Raw genomic sequence first — 16,239 nt, 5'->3', positions numbered from 1 at the left:
TCAGTAATACAAATATAATGCAATATATTAGTATATAAGACCTGTATTAGTGCATAAGACCTGTATAAGAAAAAAACAATATGCTAAAACAGGCCATGTAATACACAAAGCTTCCCATATTATGTACATATTACATTTATGAATGAAGATGTTATTAACGAATATATGCTTCCCCAAAACTTTCAATTTATTTAACATATAGCAATAGAAGATCCTGTCTAGTTATCTGTATTTAATAATTACTAAAGTATCAATAAATTTGTAATCAGCATAAAATAACTGACTGTTAACTGGGTTAATATACTCATTTGTTCAAGAAATATTTAATGAGAGATTACATTGTGCCAGCCAAAGTCCTAGGTGCTGGAGATACTAATGTAAATGTGTGAATGGTATACATTAGGCTTTGTGATAAAACAAAAAATATCTCAATGAATATGATCTCCATTATTTGTAGATCTCTGAGAGAAAGGATTACAAGCTCAAAGAGATGAGTTGTAGTCTTCTTTATTATCTACAAAATGATAAACTGTATTATAATGAATTATTATAAGACGAGTTCTATGTAGTACAGTATGTCGGGCTGGTGCAAAAGTATTGTGGTTTAAAAGGTTAAAAACAATTGCAAAAACCGCAATTACTTTTGCACCAACCTAATATAATATATGCAATTACATATAGACTATAATGTATTGATTATATCAAGAACATGAACTCTTACCGGAAAAGAATAATATGTACTACCCAGTGCTTATACACAGATGTTAGGTAAACATCTGATGAAAAAGTGTGTAAATAGTTGTAATACTTCAGAAGATGCAGCGAAATGACTGGGATTCCCTAATCATAACAAAACTAAGATCTGTTCCAATGGAAACATGTCTGCATCATATACATATCAGACTCTCTGGAAAAACAGTTTTAGCTTTAAAGGTGAGTTGTAGAAGTTAAAATATAAAAGACAAGGGTGAATACTACTGTTTTACTAGACTGTAGTGGGAAAAAAAATTCTAACTCCAGATTTCTTCAGACTCAATTCCTGCTGGAATTTCCATCCTGCAGGCTTGCCCTACAAATCTTGGACTTGCCCGCCAAACAATGCATGAGCCAATTCCTTTTTTTCAAAAAATCAACTTCTCTCTCTCTCTCTCTCTCTCTCTCTCTCTCTCTCTCTCTCTCTCTCTCTCTCTCCTTCTCTCTCTCTCTCTCTCTCTCTCTCTCTATCTCTATCTCTCTCTCTCTCTCTCTCTCCAGATTCTGTGCTTATTTCTGCACTTCTGGTCAACAGAAGTCATGGGAGGTGGGGGAAAGATGGAGGGAGAGAAAGAGAGAGAGAGAGACTGACACATTTCACCCAGTTTCAAATCCCTCATGTATGATAACCCAGTTACCTCCTCAAGTATGTTATGATAATTCATTTAACAACTGCTCTGAAAGTACAACATAGCTACATGGACCTGAATTAATTACAGTCACTCAAGGGAAATATGTAAGAAAAAACTGAGGCAATAATATAGTACAAGACTTGTTTAGTAATATGAAGAAAATGTGTTATGGGTTGAAAATACACATTATAAAATTATAGTACTAAATAAGACATCCACAGAAACATAGGAATATCCTAATAATTGAATAACCATAAAATACTGATTTTATGATTACAATTAGTTTGCTGATTCTATCAAGTAAATAGTAAAACCTCAAATGCATATAATATGAAATATATCAAGTTGGTACATACTTGTGACAAAAAATTTTTTTGTGAAAGTACAGCTATCGAAGGCAGCAATTTTCTCCTGCAAGACTACGACGAGGATCCTAAAATTAGAGGGGAAAATGTGAATGTGAAATTCTATAAATTGAATAAGTTTAATCACCTAGATTTAAACAAGTATACATCGATGGGAATGCAATTTTAAAAATCAAATTATTTCTTATACTATTTAGGCTAGAAACATCTGCCCCATAAAATATAAAAATATAACCACAAAATCCGTAATAACCAAGATAGACATGATTAGAGGAAGAAAAGTGACAAGAGAACAAACTACACCTCAGAATTTTTTTCTTCCAAACAAATTTTATCTTCACTCATTGTAAATCAAATAAATCTATTTTCATTAAGAATAGATGAGATCAATAAACTGGCTATTTACTAAAAAGTGTTTTTCCACTTCTGGCTCAACATCATGGAATTAAACATAAAACTGATTTATGTAACTTGTCACTGAATTTCCCAACATAAAGGCAAAAAAAAGAAAAGAAAGAAAACTCAGACAATTACTCAGTGTAAATTAGTCATTTCTAATTGACTCAATATATTAAAATTTATTCAGACTATGTATGAACTATATTTCTCCCAGAACCCAACATTTATAAATAATTAGGAAAATAATTTAGTTATTAAAAATTTTTAAAACCAAAATTCCTAAAATATATCCCAAATGAAGTTGTTTTATAAACTACATTTTCGAGTACTGGCTCCTGGCAGGACACTAATACAAATAGCCAAAGTTTGATTTTTTTTTAATCAAATAAAAAATTATAATCATTGTTAAATATTTAACATAGCGTATTTTTCAAAATTTGGAGGAGGTAAATCTGAGTAATATATGTTCATTATGACAGTGCGAATGTTGTATTTAACATGCATGTTTTATTAATTCTTAACACAGCTGACAACACATAATAAATTATTCTGTCATGGCACTTAACATAAGAAACCACCCAATCATCAGACCCAGGATGAAAGGCCTAGAGAATCCAGAATGAGAAGATGACAAATGCAAATAAGGGAAAATGCAGAAAAGACAAATCAGAGATGAAAACATTTTCAGATAATCCAGTAGCCCCACCCCAAAACACAGTAACACACAACATTATTTCCACTGGAAGGTTTAATTTATTATGAATATTGGTAAATTCAAAAGACTAATTATGCCACACATACAAATACAAAATTAACTAGGGAAAGATCTGGCAAATCAGATATGACATTTTATAGAGCAAAATCTAAGCAGAATCCTGAAATCCACATAATAGCTTTTCCTCTAACCATCATATTTGAACTTACACAATTTCTAATTGAAAAAACAATTTCAAAAAATTATATAATATAGCCAAATCAAGAGATTTTGTTGTTGTTGTTAGAACATATCTTCATATAGTTTTTCTTTCAAAAAGAAAAAAATAAATAAAATATGAACCTTTTTATATCAACCAAATATTCTAGAATTTCATTTCCATTTTTCAGTGATGACATTTCATATTCATAAATCACTCTCCTATTTGCTTCTACTCCTCACAACTTTCATAATCATTACTTACGATGAGCACACTGAAAAGTAAACTATCTTAATTTTCAAGGTAATTTTTATTGATTAAAATATTGAACACATTCATTATTTCATGGCCAAAATTTTTTAAAATATATTTCTTATACGGAAAGTCAATCCTAACTGTATTTGCATGTGCCTCATCCAGAAACATAGTACTTGGAGTTGAGAAAAAAACAATTTTCCTCTTAATAATAGTCATTGCAACCGTTTTTTTTTAAATACTGTAAGATACTGTATAAAAATTTAACTTTATTTTTTTCCTGTTTTCTAGTACATTTATATATTTGTAATATAAGTAAATTGTGATCTAAAAATCATATTTGTACTTCTCTCCCTTTTCCAGTGTGTTCTAGCTTCTCTTTGGCTAAAAAAATTCGGAATCTACTTTGTGACAACAGAAAGAACACTTAAAAAGAGCTATCACTACAGTTTTCCAGGGTAAATATACTATCTGCTGGACCCGCTCATTCAGTAATGTTGACTGAATAATTTGATGTGTCATTGGATAATTACATTATCCAGCAATAAGTATTTCTACTATTTCCTATAATTTTGAGTTTGCTATTATTTGAAGTATAAATATGCATACTAATTAGACCTTCATTATAAATTGCAATCTATCACTGAACAGCTTTTCCTTGTCCTGCTTCATGCTTCAATATTTGAATTCAAACACTTTTATCTTTAGTACCAAAGCCCATGTGTTCTTCAGTTTGTATTAATCAGGTATGTCTACCCTTCTATTATTACGTTCAACCTTTCTGAGCCACTATGTGAAATATCCTTTTAAAATCTAAACTGGGTCTCTTATTATAAATTGTATATTGACATAGCATAAAATATTTCATTTTCCATGTCCGTGTATTTGCTTTCTGATGCAATGGAGGACTTGGAATTTGCATCCAGACCTTGATCAAAACATTTACCATCGTAGGGCTTCAGTTTGCTCAAATGTAAAAGTAAAGTAAAATGTGAAAGTGTCAATTAATAGAAGATTCTTAAGGTCCCTTTCTCCTTTAATGTTCTGTAGTTATACAAATTAATTCTTCATTATCTCTAGGTCAGTAGAAGTTCAATCCAGATCTGAAAATGTTCCTAGATTTGAATGAAGGGAAATCTGTCTAGTCTCTCTGTGTGTTAGCTCAATTGTAAAGTCTTAAGGAATGAGGGGGAAATTTTTGCAGTTCAGAAATATGCTTTGTTTTGATAAATGCTAAAAGGGATTACATTTCACATCATAAACCAGTAAACACATAGAAGAACATATATTATATATATTAAAAAGTTATGAGATACATATAAAGTCATTCCTCATAACCTTTTTACGTTTGCTCAGATGCTTTCTATTCTTTTCCATTTCATTTTTAAAATGCTGGTTATGACACACTAAGCTTAATTCACAATTCACTTATGGGTCAAGTCTGGAAGTTGGAAAACATTCATTAAGAACTCTTAAGAGCTAACTGTATTTGGCATAATTCAGAAGGTCTTTTTGCAACTTTTTTTTTTTTAATAAACCCAAGATAATCGATTACATTGGTAGAGCTCTACATGCCTAGGAGGTATGTTATCATGTACAAGAAACACATGAAAAGATGCTTACCGTTTGTTGCAATGGAGATCATAGATAGGTGTTTTAAACTGAATGGACTTGACCATCTCCCCAGTACGAAGTGAATACAGATCCACACAACAGTAAGGTGGGCTAGTGCTGGAAAAAAAAAAAAGACATGCCATTATTTTTCAAATGGTGTGAAAGACAGTAAGCTCTACATTTTCTTATTAACATAATCTTAAAGCCCCTTAGTAATATAAGCAAATTGATTTGAACTATTAAAAAAATCATAATATATTCCAATCAACTCATTTCAGGGAAGCAGATTTAGGGGAACAAAAAACAGTGAAACTCAGTAAGTTAGTACTATAGAAAAGAAAAATCATAAGATTATCTCAATAAAAGCAGAAAAGCATTTGATAAAATTAAAAAACTATTCATTAATCCGATAAAGAATTACAACCTTAAAAGTAGCAAACAAAGGCCGGCCCGGTGGCTCAGGCAGTTAGAGCTCCGTACTCCTAACTCCAAAGGCTGCCAATTCGATTTCCACATGGGCCAGTGGGCTCTCAACCACAAGGTTGCCGGTTCAACTCCTTGAGTCCCGCAAGGGATGGTGGGCTCGGCCCCCTGCAACTAAGATTGAACACGGCACCTTGAGCTAAGCTGCCTCCCGGATGGCTCAGTTGGTTGGAGCGTGTCCTCTCAACCACAAGGTTGCGGGTCGACTCCCGCAAGGGATAGCGGTGCTGTGCTCCCTGCAACTAGCAACGGCAACTGGACCTGGAGCTAAGCTGCGCCCTCCACAACTAAGACTGAAAGAACAACTTGACTTGGAAAAAAGTCCTAGAAGTACACACTGTTCCCCAATAAAGTACTGAAAAAAAATAAAAAATAAAAAATAAAAATAAATGAATAAAAAACTAGCAAACAAAAACTAGCAATCACATAAAACAGCAAAATACTTTAAGATTTCATCCTAAAATTAGCAACTAGGCAAGAATACTCATTATCGCCACTTCTATTCAATATAGTTTGGAAGGTCCTGTACGTAAGGCACGAAAAAAAAATGACTATTACTACAAGGAAGAAATAAAGCTGTCATTATTTGCTGATAACTTGATTGTTTACGTATAATACAAATCTGTAAGTAGAAATATATATACAGACAACCCCACAATAAAGACAAACCATTAGAAATGATATATGAATACACCAAGCTCACGAGATACAACAACACCTGTATTTTAATAAATTAAGGACAAACAATTATAAAGTAAAATTTAAAACAGTATCATATGTTGAATATATGAATATATTGAATACCTTGGAATAACTGCAAGAAACGATTGCAACATATTTACACAAAAAAAGAACAAAAACAAGACCAAAATAAATGGAAGTATGTATCTCAGGCTGACAAACTTTCTAAACTCATCAAGTTCAGCCCTAATCCAAAATCTACCAGGAATGAGACCTCATTCTAAAATGTATATGAAGATGCATTCCACATAACACTTATACGACAAAGGTATAGTAATTAAGACACCATGTTCTTGACACCAGAACAGATGAACACATTCATATTTCTACCTTAAGAAATTAGGAAAAGAAGAGCACGTAAAACCCAATGAAAATAGAATTTGTAAATTCTATCAATCATTTTTTTAAAAAGTTTATGCATCCTATACTAACTCTTTCTGAAGGTAAGGAGTCACTTCCCAACTGATTTTATGAGGCCACTAACACCTAAAACAAAACAAATGCTTCACAAGAAACTACAGATATATATCTCTATGTCTCATGAATATACATTAAAAATCCCTCAACAAAATATTAGCAAGTCAAATTCAGCAATACAAAACCAGATGAGGTTTATCCCAGGACTGGAAGTTGGTTGAATAGAAGAGAAAATCTTCAACCTAATGAAAAGTATCTACAGAAAATCCCCACAGATGTAAGAACAAACACTTTCCCCAAATGATTAAGAACAAGGTAAAACTGTCTGCTCTTATTATCCTATTTGACAATGACAAGCTAATTTTAAAATCTTCAAGAAAATGTGCAAAACATGAGTGGGAAAACTTTATATGTATGGAACTTATTAGCTACAATGATTAAGGTAGTATGAGCTATCACCTCACACCTGTTAGAATGTCTATCATCAAAAAAAAAAATCAAGAAATGGTATGTGTTGGCCAGGATGTGAATAAAAGAACATTTGTGTACTGTTGGTGAGAATGTAAATTGGTGCAGCCACTATGGAAAACAGCATGGAGTCTCAAAATATTTGTAAATTGTTATTCATAATAACAAAAACAGTTAAATATCAATCAATAGTTAAATGGATAAATATATGGTTATATATTGATGCAACAGAATATTATTCAGCAATTTAAAAGAACAGATTATCCATATAGCAATATATAAAACCATTATGAAGTGAAAAAAAGGCCAGACATAAAAGTTTACATACTGTATGAGTCCCTTTCAAAGAAATGGTGCAAAGGAAAAGCTGTAACAAGAAGCCTATCAGTGGTCGCCAGGGGTCAGGGAAGGAGGGAAACTATAGAGTGCCAAGTGGCATGAAAAATTTTGGGGGGTGGTTGAAATGGTGTTGTCTCTTGATTATGTTGGGTACTTCACAACTGTATACAACAGGCAAAACTGGAGGGAGATGGTAGGGGGAGGGATCTAGCAAAACCTGAACTTCAATCTCCAAAATTGACACAAGGCAACAATTCTTTTCTTAATAATTCCAACTAATTAAAACAGTCCTCTGCTGAGAAGCAATGAGTTAATAATGAATGAAATCTAACATTTTGCCAGGACAGCTGGGAAGGAAAAAACAGCTTGTCACCTTCAATTAGCAGCTCATTATAGCTACTGGTACACTAGTAACTTGAATTCTGATCATTTCACTGGCATCCATACAATGTCACCACTAAGATTCTTCCTGCAGAAAGCCTTCAATAGAAGTAGACAAAACAAATGCTATGAAGGCTCAATTTAGAATTGACCCAGAAAGACTTGACAGAACTAAAAACTCTATTTACATGTGGGGGGAAAAACCTCTTATTCAATGCCTGATAGAAAAAGATAATTCTTTAAAATAGTTTTCAGAAAGTCACATATTCCTAAAGGAGTCATGCTATTTGCCAATAACATAGCTGTGCATATGTCTGACACACCCTTTTGTTCTCTATTTTCTCTCTTTTTAAAAGCCTTGACCATTTCCCTGGGACACAGCAAGACAATCTTAATTTTCCTCATGGGTAGGCTGATGAGAAAGCTCTCCATCACATCAGCAGTATGCAGTCCCCGTAAGAGAAAGGACGCGTATTATACTAAAATATACAGACATGAAACGAGCTTTTACTTTGTACTCTAGTGTACACTAAACAGTGCCACAAGAAAATAAGACAACTGAAATTATACATCAGAGGAGTAGAATGAAAAAAGAATGAAGAAGAATTAGAACACTATTAATCAACTACAAACTTAACCAATTTGTATTAGACTCCATCCAACAAAAGCAGAATACACTTTCCTCTGAAGTGCACATGGAACATTCTATAGGATATACTATACGTGAACTACAAAACAAGTCTCAATACATTTAAAAACAATGAAAACAATCTTTCTAAACAACATGGGATGAAATTATAAAGCAAAAAAACCCAGAAAATTGGAAATTTACAAATAAGTGGAATTAAACGATAACCTCTTAAATGATCACCAGGTCAAAAACGTGGAATTAAATAATAAACTCATAAACAATTGGCACTACATTAACAAACGAAAAGGGGAAAACCATACAATTATCTCAACTGATACAGAAAAAGCATTTGCCAAAATTCAGTATCCTTTCATGATAAAAATACACAGAAAACTAGCAATAGAAGGGAATTTCCAAATATCATAAAGGGCATTTATGAAACACCCATATCTAACATTATACTCATGGCAAAAGACTAACTGTTTTCCACCTGATATCAGGAACTACAAAAGGATGCCCACTTGCAACACTGCTATTCAACATTGTATTGAAAGATCTAGCCAAAGCAATTGGTTAAGAAAAAGAAATGAAAAGCTTCTAAATTGCAAGAAGTAAAACTCTCTCTATTCACAGACAACATGATCCTATATTAAAAAAGACTCCTGAGAATCCACAAAAGAGTGCTAAAACTGACAAATTCAGGAAAGTTATAGGATATAAGATCAACATGTATAAACCAGCAATTATCAATCCAAAAGAGAAATTAAGAAACCAATTCCATTTACGATAGTAATGCAATCTCTATCAAAATTCCAATAGCCTTTTTTGCAGCAGTGAAAAGCCAACCAAAAAGCAAATGGAACTGCAAAGAACCCCAAACAGGCAAACAATATTTAAAAGGAACAATAATTTTAATAAAGCATTGGACTCACATTTCTCGATTTCAAAATTTGCAACAAAGCTACATTAATCAAAACACTGTGATACTGACATATACACAGATAAATCAACAGAATAGAATTCAGAGTCCAGAAATAAATCTACATATCTATGATCAATTAATTCTTGAAAAAGGTACCTACTCTAGTAAATGAAAAAATAATAGTACATTTCAAGAAATGGTTCTGGGAAATCTGGATGTCCATGTGCAATAGAATAGAATGTAGGATTCCTATCATATATCCTACATAAATATTAACTCAAAATATTTCTAAAGACTTAAATATAAGAGCCAAAACTATAAAAATCTTAGAAAAAAATATAAGGATAAATCTTCATGATCTTGGATTTGGCAATACCCTTAGATATGACACCAAAAGCACAAATAACTAAAGAAAAAATAGATAAATTGAATTACATCAATATTTAAAACTTTTGTACATCAAAGGGCAGTCAAAAAAGGGAAAAGACAACCTAAAAAATACAAGAAAAATATTTTCAAATCAAATATCAGATCCAGAATATACTGAGAACTCTTACTATTCAACAAGACAAACAACCCAATTAAAAGAAAAATGAGCAATGGATTTGAATAAACATTTCTCCAAAGAATATATAAAAATGACCAACAAGCACATGAAAAGATGCTCAACATCATTAGTCATTAGAGAAACGCAAATCAAAACCACAATGAAACACACTTCACACGTACTAGGCTGATCATAATAAAACAACTATAAAAGATCCAGTGTCGGCAAGGATGTAGAGAAAGTACAAGCCTGGTCCATTGCTGGTGACAATGTAAATGATGCAGCCACTGTAGAAAACAGGTTAGTAGATGCTCCAAAAACTAAACATAGAAGTACCATATGGCCCAGTAATTCCACTCCTAGGTGCATATCCACAAGAAATAAAAACATCAAATATATGGTGACGGAAGGAGAACTGACTCTGGGTGGTGAACACACAATGGGATTTATAGATGACATGATACAGAATGGTACACCTGAAATCTATGTAACTTGACTAACAATTGTCACCCCAATAAATTTTAATTATAAAAAAATAATTAATAAATAAATAAAAACATAAGTCTGCACATAAACATATACATAAACATTCATATCAGCATTATTTAATAACCACACAGTGGAAACAACCCATATGTCCTTCAACTAATGAATGCATAACAAATTGTAGTACACACATACAATGTAATATTGTTTGGCCTTAAAAAGGAATGAAGTTGCAACTATATGTCATTCTGGAAAAGGCTTAAGTATGGAGACAGTAAAAAGATCAGTGAGTGCAAGTCAATATTTAGTTTCCATTCTTTCATACAATTTGTACTCTTACCCACTTACCATTAGTGACCTTTTAACTCCTGGTCCTCTATCTATCTAGTTCTATTCCATCCCCATCTTCAGACATCTAAATCTCAACAAATTTTCAGGTTGACTACAATGATATCCTCCCAGCTTAAAGTACTCTCTTCTTCCTTTGAAGTCTCACGATATTTTACCCATCAGCTCAATTAAAGGATCTATCAGCTATGATCGATTTAATAAGAAATGTCCCAGTTACTATACCATGATAGGTTGGTGGTCTTAAAAGGCCATGCTCTTCACTACAGAGGCCCTCCCCCTAGTTAGACTAGAGGAAATATCAGATGCAAGGGCATGCAATTTACATATTGGCATAAAGTATAAAATTGTACTCATAGAAAGACACACAATGGCACTTTAAAAAACAACAACTACAAGGTGTGATCAAACAATATGGTGAATGTTTAACTTAAAAAATCTATTACAGTAAGACACATTGCCATTAATTCCCCTCAAAATACGCCCCCTCAATTCAAACACACTTATCCCATCATTCTTGCCACTTTCGGAAGCAGTTCTGGAAGTCCTCTTTCGTGAATGTCTTTAGTTGTGCTGTATGGCTGCTTCAATGTCCTGAAGCTGGGTCAAAACATTTTCCTTTTACGGTCATTTTGACTTTGGGGAAGAGCCCGAAGTCGCATGGTGCCAGATCTGGTGAATAAGGTGGATGAGGACACACCATAATGTTTTTATTTGACAGAAATTGCCATAGCAGGAGCGATGTGTGGCATGGAGCGTTGTCATGATGGAGGATTATTTACGGCACACTTTGAAACACACCTTATCTCAACTGTAGCTCACACTCAACTGACTGCACCAAACAAGTTGAAAGTTGTCCCACACTATTATTACTCAGGTTCAACACGCGGCTTCCTGTATTGAAGATCCCTGCCTTTCTGTTGGATGGCACTTGGCAGCAGCACTCACCATATTTGTTGATCACAATGGAAAGGCTGTAATAAATTTTAATGTAAACATTCACCATATTTTCTTATCACACCTCGCTATTCAAATATCAGATTACAGGTGATGATGGTATATCCTAATACTTTATATATTACATATCTAAAACGATTAAATAAATAAGAGCAATAAAACTGTAGAGTAATATGGAAGCAAACAATGAACAAAAACCAGAGTCAAAAATTAGGTTTTACCCTCAGCATGACAGAATGATTGCCTTTTTACCTTTCCGTTAATTTATTCATTTGATAAATTTAGAGTTTTCTCTGTGCTGTGCACTCTGACCCAAACAGACCAAACTCTTTGCCTCATTGAGCTTATTCTAGTAGGTGAAGACAAACAGAAACAGATAAATAAGTGAAATAAATCGAATGATAGGAATTGATGAATACTATAAGAAATACACAGTAGGGAAAAATGGTAAGTGCAGGGGATGAAAGGATATGTAGCACTGCCCCGAGAGTCATACGAGGAATAGAGGTGACTGACAGAAACCGGTAAACGGTGCACAATCCGCCATGATGGTCACAGGCATACAATGGCAGTGTGACTATGAGTGTAGGGATAAGAGCAAGAGAACACTAAAGTGGAGGAGTCACAGAGGATCACATTCCAGTGTGTGTGGAATATTGGGGAACAGAGGGAAAGGGCTTGGAATTAACAGAAAGTTGAGAAAATTTGTTTTAACACACTTTCTACTTTCTATTGTCATGCAGGCCGGCAGTATAGTATCTTAGCCCCAGAAATTCACACCAGAGTAACAGGAGCCCATACCACTACATATGACACATATGAAGTAGTATCCTTATTTGATCAATGATTGCAAGTTTCCTAATGAACTTTCCAAATGCAACATGGTTTCCACTACCAAAAACCTGAAATGCCCTTGCAATCAAAAGATCTCCTTTTTGAAAAGGTGATTATCCAAAGATCTATGATTAAAAAGTGGTAAGATAACACCTCTTGCTCACATCTGTTAATGAGTCACATGGATCAGAGAATAAATTCCAAAGTCGAAAAGCATATGTTGAAAAACTGAAAAGTCATTGGCAGTTGTTTTACGTTTTATAATTATTTTTAAATAAAGATATACTGAAGTAAACATACGTAGAGAAGAAATGTATATACCTGAGATAAATGCCATGGTGAATTGTCATAAGGTAGATAGAAAAATACATTTCCAGTACCTCAGAAATGCTCCTCATCCCCCCTTCAATTCACTAGGCCCCATCTTCCCTAAAGGTGGTTACTAGAGACTTCCAGGAGGCCTGTTTAAGTAAGCAGTCATGTGAGGGAAGCCTCCGTAACAAGAACTGCAGATGGTCTACAGCACATAGCCCGCAGTACACTAAAGTCCTCCATCCTAAATGTGCAGAGAAATGAACCTGAGTGAGTTTAGAAGAGAATTCTCCTCAGTCAAGCCTGCAGATCAAAAACCCAAAGAGGCTGACCCCTTGACATCAGCCTTGTAAAACCCTAAGCTAAGAACCCAGTTAAACTGTGCCTGGACTACTCATAGAAACTATGAGATAATAAGTGTAAGTTGTCCTAAATCTGCCCTAATTTGTTAAAGAGAAATAGATAACCAATGCATACCTTCTCCTTCATTTGCACACCATGTTCTTTAGATTCAGTACAAAGACCACCAGGATTTTTTTAATGGAAATATAAGTTTCTCCCTCTGCCATTGTAGTAGTTCAAAATAACATCAGGTTGCCTTTTCACTTACTATATTTCAAAGTTAAATTTCAGCACTGTAACTAAAGTTATGATTTACTGTTTGCTATTTTAATCGATTAATTTCTTTCCATATAGTAGTGTATGGACAATTATGCTAAGTTAATACAATTTTAAATATTTTGTTTTAATTTTACCAATATGAACTATTCGGAAACAAATCTGAATTGGCTTCTATTTCTCAGGTTCTTCTATAACACAATAACATTGTTGGTATCCTAACTTTTTATTAAGACAATAGAGACAATTTATAAAATATTAAAACCAAAAAACTGAGCATTACACAGGTTAAATCAAAGATGCTATTTTAAGTTTTATAAGTTATATCACTAATTTGTTCTTAATGAATTGAGGTTATATAGTTAAAAGGTTTGACCAAATGTATATAACCATATTATTTCAGCATTATTTTATACACAAATAATACTCTAAACGTTATAAACATGGGAAAATATTCTGGCAGTCTGTTTCAGATCCAACAATTACTACTTAAGTAGAGTCAACAACACAGTGAGGTCTAGCCAAATGAACCACTAAAAGAGGCATGAATTAGAGTAAGAATTCGGTAAGATTTTTAGGTATAAAGAGTTGAGTATTACTATTGAATTATACCGTTCCATGGAAGAATTAATAATCCCTGTATGTAGAAAAAAAGGTTTTTAGCATCTAGAGAATGAGAAATTACCTAGATATCGTGGGCCTTTTGTAAACACTTAGCATGATGTTGAGTATGTTAGCATTTTTTTTTTAATAATGCATGAAGGAATGGTGACGGACCTTACATTTTATCTTTGAAATTTAAACACCACCTAAAAATGATATATTAGACATATGCAACATTTTCTTCTATGCTTTATGGCGGGGAAAAGAGTTACAAAGAATACAATATTAAGCTAAACTCCTAAACTCAAATTTATAAATCCCTATCAAAAATATTAAAATTTTTAATCTCAGAGTCTACGTTTAATTTTTAAAACAATAATTTTTCTTTACATTAAGGTATTTTATTAGAATCATAGCCATTTCTTATCTTGGACAATGTTTTCAAAATAATTTTTTTAATGCAATACAATCAGCATCACGTTAAAGCAATGTGAAATATGGCTTTTATGAATTGAAAATTCTAAATATTAATACCATTTTCCTTTACAAAGACTTTTATTATTTTTATTCATGATATTTAACAGATTGAACCAAAATTAGGAAAAGCGGAACAAAGTATTCGAGAAAGTGACATTTTCCAAGAATGTGCATGTATAAATGAAACACAAAATAGCAAAGACATTTTAAATCTACCACAAATTGCAAGAAGCATGGAAACACTTATTTTTAAATGGGAAAAACCTGCACAACCTTCAACATGTGTTACTGAATCTAATCCTTTAAATATAAGAGGAAAATTTTTGATAGAATTACATTATTGGTATTCTTATTCAGCTCCTAAAGAACAAAAGCCAGTTCATTGTGTTTTTTTATTAAGTAATTAAAAAGAAAAAGAAAAGAAAATGGAAACTTAACCATATTAAAAGCTATATTTGTGATTAACCTAGTTAATAACATTTTTTTTCTGCAAAGTTCTCAATAAACACTAGGTAATTAAACCTTCCAACACTCCCACAAGTTGAGAGAGTGGTAGTAGTGAAGCTTTTGCATGCGGAGGTAACCAGGCAGGAAAAAGTAAGTAACATCTCCACATAAAAATAGGAGGTGATGTTAGAATTGGGGTTAGAATTACATGTTCTTCAACAGCTATCCTCATCTGACCTACGAGTACTACATAAGAGGTAGCCAAAAACATGCATTAATTTTTAAAAATAAGTTTGTATTATTTGCAATAGAATATAAAGATGAGTTAGAAATATTCTACCTTTAAGGAGATTTCAACATAACTAGCTGTTTTTTTTAATAAAAGGATTGAATATAAAGTTATAATACCAGGAAATATGTTTAATATACCACAATAAAAAAACAAGGCAATGAAAATTCAAATCATGGAAGATATGTTACAGGAAACAAGACAAGTCTTCGATTTATATATTTATAATACTATTTTCCACTATGCCTACACAATCTTTGTCCGCTAAAAAACATTCATAAATACAGCACTCAAAATTTTACTGGAAAAATTTTTCAAAAGATTTATTGCATAGCAGAGATCAGCAAACTATGTCTCAAATCCAAGCCCCACTGCTAGTCTCATTGGAACACAGCCACACCCATTTCTTTATTTACTATGGCTAAATTGAGTAGTTACCACAGGAACCATATGATCCACTAAGCTTAAAACATTTCCTATATGGCAAACAAAACTTCACTGACTCCCAATCTATAGTTTTTTTTATTTCTGGTGTAATTCGGCTGCTTTACACAGTCTTTCTCCAACGTCTTTGCTTCAGTTGTGGGGGAATATGAGGTGAGCCTGAGTTCCAGAAATACAGGAACCCGACAGTGATACATCTTGGGATTAACCATTCTGACTTATGACATTTCTTCTATTGCATATTTTCCCTCTCTTATTTGGGAACTATGCAGAAGCTCTAATTTTCTTCCCACTTGGCTCAATTTCTCTTTTTTTTTTTTTCAGTTTTCTATCTATTCTCCCTTCTGTATCTTCCAACTTATTCAATTCTGAAATGTATTTGTGGGGGTTTTCCCATCTATTTCTTCCCATAGGTAATGTCTCTCCTACTATCTCAAGCCGTCTTCCCTCAGTTCTTGTATTTGTTTTGTGCTCTTCCTTCATAGAGAAAATTAGTTTATTAAATTATTTAAAAATCAGCTGCTCCATAGCAACAGTATTCAACTGATTTTTCTTCACTTACC

General features: G+C 32.9%; 1 protein-coding gene across 18 annotated transcripts in view; it reads right to left on the bottom strand.

Moving 5' to 3' along the window:
* BCAS3 (BCAS3 microtubule associated cell migration factor) overlaps nt 1-16,239 on the bottom strand; it is a 568,714-nt gene that overhangs the window by 450,902 nt on the left and 101,573 nt on the right. For all 18 annotated transcript variants that reach the window (XM_081029000.1, XM_081029006.1, XM_081029003.1 and 15 more), the window contains exons 8-9: nt 4,942-5,049; nt 1,742-1,818 (exon numbers count right to left, since the gene is read on the bottom strand). In XM_081029000.1, the coding sequence (XP_080885126.1) occupies nt 1,742-1,818; nt 4,942-5,049 (185 nt within the window). The remainder of the gene's footprint in view (nt 1-1,741; nt 1,819-4,941; nt 5,050-16,239) is intronic.

Source organism: Rhinolophus hipposideros (genome assembly GCF_964194185.1).
Source record: "Rhinolophus hipposideros genome assembly, chromosome: 20".
Lineage (NCBI taxonomy): Eukaryota > Metazoa > Chordata > Mammalia > Chiroptera > Rhinolophidae > Rhinolophus > Rhinolophus hipposideros.
The sequence above is the reverse complement of the archived record's forward strand: the minus strand, read 5'-3'. Positions and strand labels throughout refer to the sequence as shown.